The sequence below is a fragment of the Nannospalax galili genome, unplaced genomic scaffold (genome assembly GCF_000622305.1).
Source record: "Nannospalax galili isolate Female #2095 unplaced genomic scaffold, S.galili_v1.0 scaffold158, whole genome shotgun sequence".
Classification (NCBI taxonomy): Eukaryota; Metazoa; Chordata; class Mammalia; order Rodentia; family Spalacidae; genus Nannospalax; species Nannospalax galili.
Genome location: NW_008345290.1, coordinates 6,449,120 through 6,463,314, shown reverse-complemented (window position 1 = coordinate 6,463,314; position 14,195 = coordinate 6,449,120). Strand labels below are relative to the sequence as shown.

General features: G+C 37.8%; 1 protein-coding gene across 3 annotated transcripts in view; it reads left to right on the top strand.

Moving 5' to 3' along the window:
• The window catches only part of Skap2 (src kinase associated phosphoprotein 2), a 185,937-nt gene extending 178,712 nt beyond the window's left edge, over positions 1 to 7,225 (top strand). For 2 of the 3 annotated variants that reach the window (XM_029567538.1, XM_017800234.2), the window contains 2 exons: positions 4,425 to 4,525; positions 4,883 to 7,225. In XM_029567538.1, coding sequence (XP_029423398.1) covers positions 4,425 to 4,517 — 93 coding nt within the window. In that variant the 3' untranslated portion in view covers positions 4,518 to 4,525; positions 4,883 to 7,225. The remainder of the gene's footprint in view (positions 1 to 4,424; positions 4,526 to 4,882) is intronic. The other variant, XM_008841498.3, reaches the window with a different exon arrangement.
• The last annotated feature ends 6,970 nt before the right edge of the window (positions 7,226 to 14,195 follow it).

Below are 14,195 nucleotides of genomic sequence, written 5' to 3'. Positions count from 1 at the left end.
TTTTGAGTCAGCGTGTCCCTGTAGCTCCAGCTGGCCTAGAACTCACTATGTAGATCAGGCTGGTCTTGAACTCACAGAGATCAGCCTGCCTCTGCCTCTGCCTCCCAAGTCCACTGATTCTTAAAGTCACTGTACTTCTGGGGCTGGAGAGATGACTCAGAGGTTAAGAGCACTGATTGCTCTTGCAGAGGACCCAGTTTCAATTCCTAGTATCCACATGGCCAACTAACAACCATCTGTAACTCCAGTTCTGGGGGAATCTCATGCCTTCTTCTGACCTCCTCAGGCATTGCATGACATGGGTGCACTTACACACATGCAGGGCATACACTCATACACATAAAATAAAAAGAAATAAAAAAGATTTTAAAGTCACTGTACTTCATAAATTAAAAGTAAATTAAAGTAAATTAAAATTACTTTCATTTCACAAAGACTAGTATGTTTTGAAGCATGGACATATGTTTGGAAAAAGGACATACAGACTTAAGCATTTCAAGCACCTGTTGCCTTCAAACAGCTCAGTCACTAGTTGTGGAAGGGCTGGCCCGTGACTAGACCCTGTGGTGTTTCGGGTTTCTGTGAAGCAGCATTCTTTCACCATATGGTTTGCAGAAAGAGGATTAATGTACTCAAGAAAGGAGAATCCAGCACTGAAAAGAATGTAAATGGGGATCTTATTTAAGTGTAAAATAATACACCAGCAGAGCGGGAAGATCGAGTTAGTGAGCAAACATGGACATATGTTTATTATTGTGTTGGATAAAGTCTCTGTTTCTCCTAATCAAAATTAGTCCTTTTTTCTTACTTTAGTACACAGTCACTTTAATTTATTGCCCAGTAAATATTAACTATAAACAAATTATCTTCGTGGTATGAAAATTGAAAACACAGGGACTAGACTGAACATTCAGTGCCACTTTACTATTAATTCCTTAGACTATTGGGAAAATTTAACTTTTTTTTTTTTGCTTCTTTGACTGCCATATTACATTTTGCCTTGAAGCCATCCATTCTGCAGATATTGAATTTCTTTTGAGTGCTATTTTTATACAGTAAGCATCACTACACCTCTGGATCTTGATAGCATTACTGCAGGAGGAGAAAGCAGCCTTGTGTTAGTAATTACCTAACATTGTCAGAAGCTGACTGCAGGCCTCTTTCTAGCGATAACAGAATAACCACATAATGTAGCTTTATAGCACATGATTAATAGAAAATAATTACATGTCCTACAAAGGGATGCAATATTTCTTATAAATTGACTAGAATGGTTTCCTGTAGATTAAAGGACTCTTCATTATTTTATCAGTCCTCCTGAAGTACAGTCACTTGCCAATGTTAGCATTTCAGTTGATGTTAAGAGTGAATGGGGTGAAGGATACCAGATGGCGGACCTGCTCGTACCTGAGAGCTCGGGTGCCAGAAAGATTATGCGATGCTTCCTAACCTGTCAAGATTTAAATGACAGTCTGGTATTCTCTGTCTCTCTGTCTCTCTGTCTCTCTCCCCCCTCCCTCTCTGTCACTTACTCTCTCTCATTTTTATTTATTAATAAGATAAGGTTTGAGAGTTTCTTTTAATGATCCACCTGTGACTTTATAGAACAATGCTGTAATTAGCTGGTGGACCATAAGACAACACCGTATCGATCGCATCATTTTTCACTGTAAGTAATCTATCATTCATAATCACATTTGTTACCGGGCAGCAAAGAGGAAAGGCAAAGATAGACTGGTTTTCTTCTTCAGAAGGAAACCTTGTGATACTGAATCTTGAGGCTGAAGTTTACAAACCTGTACTCCAAGAAGATTTTCATCCCAATTTATAGGCTCAGATGGTTTAATTGGGATTCATGTTGCTCAGGAGGCTCATCCAGAAGGTGGTGGTGTTGGTAAAGGAGAGCTCCGGTGTGCAGTCTTCTCAATACACCCTGATGGCTAACTGTGCAGCTCCCTAAATTTGCTTTCTGGATGTTTGTCTCCCTATATTTCATCTTATCTCTTAATTTCATGAGGAAGTATTAATGTGAATAATAGGAATATCAAGAAATATTCAGATTTTTATTTCTGTTCTTTTCTGAATTAGAGCTGTGATATTTTAGAGCATTTCATGAGATGTGTATTTTGTACATCTTACAGTTATTTTAAATTAAGTGAAGCATTTAAGATTATTTTAATATGACACTTTTTTCTTTCTCCTTGGAATATGAGGGATTTGTCTACAGCTGAATAAGCTCCTCCTGCTGTTTGCTGCTGTGATTTCGAGTTAATTAACCCTTATTGCTCTGCCATACATAGTACAGAATTTTCCCGAGTGTGAGGTCTGTTGTCTGCCCTTCGTTAATGAAATCTTAAATTTGAGGGTTTGTGGTCTTTTTAAGAATAATAAGAGTCTCTTAGTTGACAGTACAGATTTTAACCATAGTACAATATTGTAAGGTCCTTTGAACTTTTCTGTCCTGTATTTTGAATCTGAACGTTTTCTTCTAGGCAGAGGGCTGTTCCCTGGAGGCAGGTTTGGGTCAGTGGTCTGCCCTCTCACTGAGTGTTTTCTGTGTCTACTGTCGGCAGGCTCGATCCTTTGCTCTTCCAGTGTGGTCCGTTTGAAAAATCTAAGACTTCTACACTCAGACTTACCCTGTTAATCCATTTTGATATCTTACAATGTAGACCTTTGGTCTCTGGAAACCTAAGTCCATTGGTTTTTGTTAAGCATTAAGCTCCAATTGTATTCATTGCCTTAAAGATTGAAAAGGGCAGTTTTATTAGGTGACTATTAGGGCATAATGGTTGCTAATCTAGCTTTTAGGAAGTTGGTATTTTCATATGATAAATATGTCCTATGTACATTATACACATCATCATTGCCTTCTGGACCCAGAACATTCTCATTGGTTAAATAGTTTTGTCTGTTAAGGTTATACTGTCGGTGAACTTTTAAACTTCACATCTGTAGTCCAGCGCCCTTATTGGAACAAGAAGTATGGGGTTAGCCTCCCCCGACTTCCTTGTGCTTCGTTCTCCCAATAAACCTAATTCTGATACTGCCCACCTCCTAAAAAGCACCCGTAGATTTTATCCTTTAATCTATTGATAGACTGTATATCAATGCATGCATGCTAATGTTGGTACATTTGTGTTGAAGAATAATATAATTTTCCTTGTGATGATCAATAGCATACTAATCAATACCAATGTTAAGCCTGCACTCCTATCAACCCTCCCTCCTCACATATAACTCAATATGCATATGTGCATTTATCTATGACTCAGATGTTGGAAAATCATAACCTATTGAATTACTTTTGGGATTGATTTTAAAAATTTATCTTATATGAAAAATTAAATTTGGGTCTTATGCTTGTGCAGAGTATTGCTTTTGGAAGATATTATTCTTGAAGCTTGTAATTTATTTTACTTTGTTTGTATCTCACTAAACATAAATAAATTTGTGATAAAAATACATTAGTCAATCTGGCAGACATATGAGGCCAGTCATGGAGTGCTCACAATGCCTAAAGCAGAAGCGTGTCTGTCAGTGGGGGATAAAGGAAAGAAGAGGCCTAGGTTTGTTTATCTCACATTGCAAAGTAAATGCAGAAGTGTACCATCAATCACTCTTTTCACAGCTAGATTAATATTTTGCCATTAGAACCTGAGATACTTTTATTTCCTATTGATCTTCCACTCTGTGAGCAAATCCAACATCACTTTTAGATCCTTGCCACCTCTCCTTTGTGTTAGGTAGTGTAAGGTCAGCAAAAGGAACAGCAAATGCCTCTGGGACACTATTTTAAAGGCACTCATTTGTGAATTATTTTGTATTGGTATTTGTGTATTTTTAATTTGTCTTGGTACTGTTCTTATTCTCCACTTTATCAGCTTAAAATGTGTGTATTGGGTTTTCTTAAATGGAGTATACCCCTAATCCACAGTCATTTTATGACATCTAAGTTTAAGTAGGGATTAAGAATTTATTGGGAAAAAAAAAAAAAAGATTTTATCCTTGTTAGAGAATAAGCTTCTTGAAGGTAAATGTAGCCTGTCTGGATTGCTGGCTATAACCTTCCTTCTGCGTGGGTGCTGGTACACAGGGGTTTTCCACGGTGGAGAGACAGGAGAGGAGGAGACCCACAAACTTGCCTACTTCTGGCTTCACTCTCCATGTTCTTACCATGAGTGACTATGCTGCAATCTCCTCTGCATAATAAATGGGCTTTGTGTTACACAGTAATTTAAATATTTTCTGAACAGCATTATTTGTTTGTCCAGAAACAAACAAAAAAAGATGAAAATGTTTCCATTTGCAGATCAAGCACTTGTAACTTTATAAAAAGAAATAACATTTCTAGGAAGTTACATACAAACAACATTGTACTTACACCAGTCTAAAGGTTAATATTGTATATTGTTTTCAATTAGGAATACAATAGATATGGCTGGTGGGTAGGAGAAATGAAGGGAGCCATTGGCTTGGTGCCTAAAGCCTACATAATGGAGATGTATGATATTTGAGAGTCTGGGTAAGTACATTTTAATCCAATATTCTGTAATAGCTCCTGTGTTCTCTTGGTCTCTTCCTTCGAAGTCTTTGCCTTTTTTAAGTCTTTGTATTGTTTGATTACACTGGGATGGTGCCCCAAATCTGGTTTTGTTTTGTTTTTCTTGAGCTTTAGTTTTTAAAATAACTTCATAAAATTTACTTTGGAAATGAATAGATTATTTTGGAGAAAGTTCCTTTGATAATAACCAGCTGTTTTCTCAAACCTCTTTGGTAGTAAAATGCCACTTTCTTGGCCTTCCTAAGGAGCTGAATTGAAAAATGTTTGAATAAACTGTCTTTTTTGTTTGACTAAAAATGTTATTTTCTTTCTAACTAGGAAAGAAAACAAAGCAACATTTCTACTGAAGAAAATGTAAAATAAAATGCAACTTTCCTGTTCTGCCCACAGGGAAGAGGTCTCCTGCCTGCCTTCAAGTGCTCTACATTTTTAGAAGCTGCCGGAGAGCCTTCCAGCTCTCGGTGTTGATTTTCAGCTGCCTATGTACTTTAAACGTTCCTGTCTTCAACTGTTATTTTATATAGTAATTCATTAAAATATTTCTAATGTGAAATTATATGAATAGTGACTAAGTTAGATGTAAGCAGTGAAGTTATACCTGTTGCTGTTTTGTAAAGAAATCATTTGTTTTAATTCACCCATTTGGTTTGTGTGGAAAAATCCATTTTTCTTCTATGCAAATCATGTGGTCACTGCAGCTGCTGGTGTGAGTTGTCTTGCCTCTTGGGCATTGAGCATCAGTTATTTTGTAGAGTGTTACACATAATTTTGTAGACTTTTTAATGAAATATATCCTGTAAGTTTTCAGTTAATGCTAAAGGATGTGTTTCTTTAAAGTTGTGTAATGTACTTGCCTTAATACTGTTTTTCATACAGTTGTAACGTGTTTTCATGAAAGAAGTTTTGCAGATTGGCAAATTTACCTCTTGTTTAAAATTGAAAAAAAAAAAAAAAGATAAAATTACAAGTTAGGGGAAAGTGGCAGTGTGGTGCTATCACCTGGCATATAAGAACAAGCCAGAACTAGATTTGTGCAAAGCACGTAGCGAAGAACAAATAGCCTAGTTTGATGATGGACTTTCCATGGTTTTCTACCATAGTTTTCTTTAAGTTTAATGAAATCATGGATTCATAAGAAACCCCATTCTACCACGAATACAGCGATAGGAACAGTCTCAACATGCTCTCGCCCCAGGTACCCTCTGATCTTGCCTTGTCATCGCTGTGCTGTTACATCCTGCTGTAAAACAGTAGCACTCCAGATCTGAGTCTGCTTTATACTTCTCAGGGCGCTGAAAACTAAACAAGGCTCAAAGTGGCTATAGTTACCAACCAGTGAATGGAAAAGTAGCACTCACCAGGCATCTGAGTTGCATATCTGATACTGCTCATAAAGTTTGCAGAATCCTCTCATTACCTTCCATGTATATCTGAAGTAAGAGGTACTAAACTGTCCATAAGGGATGATGATAACAGCCTTACTATGTATGGAATGTATTAGTGGCTGGAGAATTTTTGGAGTAGACATAATATACTAATGTTGAATCCTTTTTATTAGGTACTATCCTTTATTTAACTTTTCGGGCCTTTAACTTATAAAGGTAGGGATGAAATGAGCTGACAATATTTTAAAAGCCTCTATTATTTTTGAAAAAACTATTTACAAACAATGTTAAAGAATGCTCATTTCACCAGTGTCCTATAAATGTCATGATCACTGTTTCAAATGTAAAAGAAAAAAAAATCTTAATTTAGGTATTGTGAGTAAAATCGGGTTTACATATATAGACACAGTCAAGCTAAAGTTTTCAGACATTTCCTTTGCTCAATTTCCCTTTTCCTATTATGGTGTCATTAAAGTAGTTTGAAATTATTGTGGCACAAGTTAGACAACCAGAGATGAACTTGGACTGGCTCTCAAATCCAGCTGTTTCCACTGTCCTGTGCCTTTGACTCAGGCGGCCAGTAGATGGCAGCAGCTCGTCATCAGGTGGAACCATTTGGGAACCCCTCCCCCACTCAAGCCCATTGTGAAGTGGTTAGGAGGTTCCTGCCTCCTTTTACAGTGAATCCAGGAGAGGGAGTCCTTTGCCAACTGATGACCAACATTTCCAATGCAGATAGGTCCTGGGAATGGTGGCAACACAGAAATATGGTATTACTCCTGTCCAGAGTGCCTCTGGCCTTTGTTCTTTTTCTACTTGAATACAGCTGGGAGGTAGGAGGAAGGAACCAAAGGACTTTAAAATTGGGAGAGACAAGAAAAATTGCCACTACTTGCAATTCATGGGTACTTAGTATTCACTTGATCAAATTATTTGTGTACTGTGAGAGCGAAAGTTTTCTTTCTACCCTTGGCAATATATCACACACTCTTCAAGATCATAATAACGTCATTAATGTGAATTTAAACAACGTGGCTTGTTAGAAAATATGCTAATTGTTATGTTCTCATTATGTTTGCTTAGCTTTTATTTGTTTTTCTATGAACAGTTGAGAGCTAATTTCTTTGAAAGGTGATTGTAAGTCATATTTTATATAGCATTTTGCCTGATTATTTGCTCTGTACTGAATTTGTACTCTATTGCCATTAGATCTTACAATAATGTTCCACTCTGCAAATTTTTAAGGTTCAAATAAAGTTTAATTGTTTGCAAACTGTTATGATGCTAATAATTCAACAGCCTGCTGTGTTACTAATGAAATTACTTTGTTATGATTAATTTGGAAAATAGTGTGTTGATTGTAGTAATTAAGCACAACAAGGTGAAGTAAATGATTCTAATGCCATCTGGCCTCCAAACTGAATGAAGAAATGAAATAGGGCTGTCATTGGAATTTATTCAAAGAAGTAAGGATAATACAAACGACTTTCATTGCTGTCAGGTTTACACTTAACCACAGCTCGTTCCATTCTGCTTTCTCCACTTTGCTGTGTGTGACATGTTCGTTTATGAGAAGAGTGTTGGTTATTCCAGCAGTTGTTCTCAATACTTTGTTTTCAGCTGATTATTTTTTTGTAATTTAATTACAGATAATTACATACAATATATAGGCTCATAGCAAAATAAATTTTTTTAAATCACTTTTCAACCAGCCATAGGTAATATCTATACATGCAGGCCTTTTAAAAATATGGAAGTCTGTGTATAAACACCTTGAATCTGGCCTTTCTCAAAGAGTAAGCTCAGTGTTTGCTAAAATGTTCATGTACAAAGCTTTCTGGTGGTTCTTGTGACGTCTGGTTTTCCTGTAACTTCTTGAGTGTCATTTCATTGACTCCGATACCATCTATGGTCATGATATAAAAACAGAGCTGACTTACAGATTATAGATTCTGATTTGTGGTTCAACCATGAGAAGAAACTGACCTTCTTATACATGTAGTTTAAAAACTTGAACTATCGGGGAGACTGAGCTGAAGCATTGTGAGAATTTCTAAATCAACTAAAGTTCTTCCAGATTGCAGAGTAGTCAGTTGTCGGGTAAATGACAGAGTACCATATAGAGATTGCTTTTCTTTTCTTGAATTCAGTATATTCAAGAATATTAAAAAGCAGACCACAAGGCAAGGAAGAAATGATGAGATAAAAACATGATCAAGCCTTGCGAAGCACAGCTGCACTCCGAGATTAGAGGGCCATGTGTACACACACCATAAAAACTTGTTAAACATGCCTGGTCTGTCACTAAAATCTGGAGTATTTAAATGTATAGAAAAGCAAATCCTAAATTGTTTGAGTTTCCTCTTACAATTGTAACCTATACTCAGATGCATAACAATTTGCCCTCTAGTTGGGGAAAGGTTTGTCTAGACACCCTGAGCTTTAAGCTCAAGTTATCATGCACCTGCCACCTTAGAGTTGACTGCTTCCAGAATATCTTAAAATCCCTGATAGTTTAGAATGTTTCTATGGTGAACTAAATACTAGTAAGTGATGTGGTCACAGTAATGTGGAACGGCATTGCATTCATGCTATGTTTGAGAGGCTTTCCCTTGTTCTCACTAGTAGATGCTCCTCTTCTACTGCTTAGACACAATCACAAGAATTCATCCCAGCATGGTACAAAGCATATAGTGCATATTCAGTAGTATCTGTTAACTGGTTTGACACCCCATAGTGACTCAACATCTAAGATATAAGAAAGAGTTTGACCTCTATTCCTAGTAAAGAAAATGTCTTTATGTGATTGCTACATCTGCTTTCTAAGTCCCTTTTGCTGAGGCTTTAGCAGCAGGTCCCCTAACAACATCAGCAAAGGTGCTGGATTTGTTAGTAGCCAAGTGGAATAGGAGTATGGGTGACTATAAAGTCAAACTGTGGCACAGACTTAGCTGTTTGTTCAAAGGTGTGACTTTCAAATGAAAGGCACAGATGACCCAGGCATCTTGGAACATGGCATCTAGCTCCTCTTTCCAGAACATTCCAAGCTACCACTGCCTTCATCCCCCTTGGGAAATGTTAGAAGAGGCTCTGTCATACCTTGTACCTTGGAGCAAGCATTCTAACTGGTCGCCTAGGGTAGATCCGAAAGGACTTCTGAGTCACGTGTGCTGATGTATGCCAGCAATCCCAGCACTTGGGATTTAGAGGCAAGAGGATATCAAGAGTTCCAGGCAAGTCTTAGCTACATAGCATGTCAAGAAGAATAGGTAAATAAATAAGTAAATGAAAACTTTTGAGAGTAAAAGTGGGAAGTTTCACAGCTACCAGGTCCAACCATAATTCAATTTTTGTCCTTTTAAAAAATTTTTCTCTTGTTTTCTTAAAAGTCCTATGATTGTTAACGTGAGTGGTTTATGTCCCCAAGATGAAAAGAGCCACTAGTAAAGAAAGTAGCCTCAGTCATAACCCTGCTCAGCTTTAATGCATACTGTTGGGAAAAGGGCTCGAAGCTGAGCCTGTCAGAACCCTCGTGCGTATGCAAAAAGCTGTGAAAAAGGAAATGTTCCCAAAGCCCTCTCTTAAGTGCTTTCTTAACATTGGAACTTTGGACGGTGTTACACTAGGTTTCTCTCCCCCTTGTTTCCATGGTTTTCTTTTTTTTATTAGCCATTATTCAGCGTGGTAATATAGTGCTGTACTTGTCTGTTTTCTGTTTATTGGCCTCACCTTTGTAATATAAAAATATCACTCCTGTTAGAGTAAAAGCAGGTGCCATGTGAAGCTTGAATAGCAATTTACCTCTCGTTTGAGAAAAGTGTCACACGGATACTCTCAGAGGAGGAAATTAATGACACCAAAGTAAGCCAATTACAAACAACTGCCTTAGAATAGGACGGAGTTCCCTAAGACAGAGTTCCGACGAATAAGCCGATTCCCACACACTGCCTCTCCCTGCCAAGCGCATGGTAGTTCATGCATAAAACTGCTCATTTTTCACCTAATCGAGTTCAGTGTGGTAGAAGTTTAATAGTAATAGTGGACTTTACTGGTGTTTACTGTTCGCTATGCAGTGAGCTTTCTTTCAGTACCCATAACAATCTATGTGGCAAGTTTGGTTTTTTACTTCCAGTTTCCTGGTTAGGAAATTTGTCCCCAGGTACTAGGAAGCAAGTTACCTAGTCACGCCACACACCCACTGCCCTTCCCCTGAATTCAGTACCATTGTCCTGTGAAGTACTATAATAAATTCAAACTGTTTAGTTCTAACTTTTGCACATAGTAGGCTCTTGGCAATTGATTGTTGACCAGTGATGAGGATACTAGTGCTGCACGGTCCAGGAACACATGCAGAGACCACTGTAAGCATGGACAGCTGGGCAATCAGACTCAGCAAACCCAAAGCCACTAATGTGCTGTGATGTGGAAGCTTTCTACCCTTGAACTTACAGTCCGGCTGAAGGTGGGAAGTCAGCCACGGTGGAGAGTGGAGCAAGGCCAAAGGGACCCTTTCCTCTTCCTGTTCTCCATCTCCTCAGAAGTCAAGCCCAAACTACCAGCAAGCTACAGAAGCCTGGGAGAGGGCTGCAGAGCTCACTGATTCTATCTCAAGCACTTGTTTGGGGTTGAGTAGATTTTAAGTGGCAGGTTTTTAAAAACCAGTTTAAAGATTATTAACAGACTGTTTAGCCCTTAAAATTGGCAAGCAAACCTTATTCTAAAATATGTGTTATTTTGTAACTGAATGATGGCAGTATTTGAAGTATGAATTTGTCTTAAGAATTTTTTACTGGACTCTTTGGTACTTAGGTACCAGATATTAACTGGACATGAGGTCTTATTCCCTGAGCACTCACATAAGCACCGCTACAGGGATCCATAAATAAAGTCTCCTCGTGTGATTTCAGAATAAAACTCTTTTTCAGTACCTCAGGGATTGGGGACTTAGTGGAGTAGGGTGCAAAAAGATTGTAAAGGAAGAGCCAATTTTTACTATTTAACACTCCAGAATTTAGCTAAAGGACAAAGCAAAAAAATTAAGTCCCGTTGTGATTGAATAAGGATTGTTCTTTCTGATGAGTTCTTTGAAATGTTTATATGCCAGGCAGCCACAGCTTTATGCAGTGGATGAATGAATGGCCTCACATTGTCCTGACCTCCAGATGTCCACCAAACAGTTTCGTATAAAAGAAGCTGCCCTGTGCAGATGAGTACCCTACTCGCTCCTAGTTCCCAGGCCAGGTGCTTGAACCTATGGCATCTCTGTCTATCTTTACCTTCCTCCTCTTGCTCCACTTTCTTCCTCCTTGTCTTCGGGCTTTCCCAAGGCGCTGCGTCACATGAGGTATGAGACATGACAACTCTCATCACTTTGTTCTCTATACTAAACCCAGCAAAAACGAGGTACATAACTGTATTTATTCTGCTACCTGACACATAGCTGTTGTGAGAGGGCACTGTTCTCTGTCTGTTGTTGCTTTGCTTCAGCTGGTCAGCATATTCACTTTATTCCTTATTATCGTCTCTAGGCTTGCTGTTTCTCTTACCATCTAATTAAATGATTCCACTTTGAATAATTACAAGTAAGTGCCCACAACATACAAGGGGCATTTCAAATAAAGAATTTGACAGTCTTTTTCAAGTAGATTTGTAGTCCGAATAAAATAGGGCAAAACACAGCTAAGAACAGGCCCAGGTGGCCTCACATGGTGCAGTGCTTCCCAGGTGAAGTCGCAGGCTGCATCCTGAGACTAAAAGCCACGCTTCTCTGGCTTGTTACTTCTGTGCTAGAGTGCTCACTAGGAAACAAACTGGAATTTTTCCTCTTGTGTATGTAGAGAGGAATAGGGAACTAACTGGAAGGGTTTCCATATGGCTCAGGTGAGAAGGTTGATTTTGATTATCTAAAAATACATTTCTGAAATGCTTGAAGCTACTGAATTGAGTGGGGGGAGCAAAGGGTTGTTTGTGATTAACATCTTTACATAGTTTCTACCATTTATGGTAAACCAAATTCTGGAAGCCAAGAGTGACTGCTACCCCTTTAGGAATGAACTCACTGGCGGGGGCGGGGTGGGGGACGCGACTCAGCTAAGAGGGAGGCACAGGGAGAAGGGGATCTGGAATCACCCAGATCCCAGCTCCTTGCTGAATGCCTTCTGCTCTGCCTCCTCCTCTCCTTGGACTGCCAGTGACTTCTGCTCAAGGATGGGCCCCGAGTCAGGTGATACTTGGAGGGATCCGAGAACCCCACAGCACTGTCAAACATGACTTTCCTGCCTTTGATAAGAGACCTGAAATGAAATAATGGTCAAAAATCATTTCTCCTTTGCTCCAACAACAAGAAGGGGTTTGGGGAGAAAGCAGGCTTTGGGTGGAACACTTTTTGCAAAGATGTCAGTGTACTCTGCTTTTGTTTATGAAAATTGATGTGACTCATCCTAGAGAAGTTTGGGGTTCTATATGCATTTTTGAATCAAGCCATGGACTTCTAATCAGTGGTCAATTTAATAGAGATTAAAAATACAAGTGACCTCTGTCTATAAAATTTCTGATATTTAAAACCATGACTCCACTAATCATAGTCTATGAATATGTTGTTTATAGAACATATTAAAGCATTTAAAAATTTCCTGAAACAGCCCAAGGAACACTTTTTGTGCAGTTCCCCTTTGCTCAATGCACCCTAATGAGCTTCACATCCCTCTGTGTACCTGTGGGTGTTTGTGAGTACCTACCTCCTAGTTACACATTTTCTCCTGAAACATGTATAAGACAATTTGATTTGATCAAATTAACCTTATGGTAGAGCACCGATCTTGCAATGTAGTTTGTGAAAGTATAAGATTAGAAATAAGGGCAAACTAGAACCTCATTGTGTGTAACCTTAATGCTTTAATGTTATAACTTTAGGCAAAGCTAATAAAAAATGCAAAGGACTACTAAATAATTTAAATTATCTAAAAAATGGAGCATATTCCTTCAAATAATAATGGCTTTTATGATCTGATTTTTTTTTAATTCATTTCTCATGTCTTGAATTCCTTGGAAGTATAGATAGCAAAGTAAGTTTGAGTTTATTTAAGATTATTAGATATATTTGTTATCATGCACAGCACTATAGATTCCATTTTTTAGTCTTCAGTTGTGATCTGCAGTGTTATGCAAGACATAATTTCAGGAGGATATCTGAGGTCATTTTGGTATAGGGTTAAGTTTAGCACTTCTCTTTACTGTTCTGTGATTTGATTCCTTAATTACTTTAAACTATTAATCAGTTCCACCAACTGAAGAAAGTCTTGCTGATTGTCTATTATTTTTTGCTTCCTAAAAAAAAAATTCTTTTATTTTAACTTTACTGACTTCAACCGAGAAACTATTTCTTTGTCATATGTTTTCATGTCTGTCCTTACAGACCTTTGGTAAAGGGAAATAGTGGGAATACACAGTACAGAGGGAACAGTGGAAGCTTTGGAGCAGCTGTGATTCAAGTAGAGATCAGTCTGTTTCTAAAACTTTGCTTTCTCTTCCTAAACAATTACAGAAGAGAATTTTATGTTGTGAGCATCTTTTGCTTCCCCTGATGTTGTAGTTTATAGCAATAAATACTTGGTATTGATTACTACTTAATTCTAATGGAAGTATACTAAAGCTGGAAACATAGTATAGGCTTAGTATTTAGCACCTTAATTTTTAAACAGTTTCTAAATTTTAAAAATTGATATAATTGCTCCAAATGTGTTTCTGCTACTGGATCCATTTCATGCTATGAAATTATTTTCATTTATATATTTCCTAAAGATTATTTTGTTCACATTGTGGTTTTTTCCCTCTGGTTCTTCATTGCTATTTTTGCATAACTGAAAAATCCATCATTTCTTTTAGCTCAGTTTGTAAACATGGAAACCATATCTGAGCAATACATTCAAGATTGGTATGAAACACACATGTACCCCCCCAAAAAGAAAAAAAAAGCAAAGTAAGTGGACAAGAGTGGTGTAGATATTTAAACGATACTTAAATTTCAGTCAAATTATTCAAGTGTGCAATTTTAAGCCATTAATCTGGTTTGAGGCTGCTTGAGAGAAATATTTCTATCCAAACATGTTGAGAGGTCTTTCATCTGAAACAAATACTGTGGGAGTTTTCTTCCTTGTTTTTGTTTTTGAAGAAAAGGATAAAGCAAGAACTTCCCTAATACTCAGCTCGAATTCATTCCTGGTCAAAAGCAGATTAGGTGTTAAAAT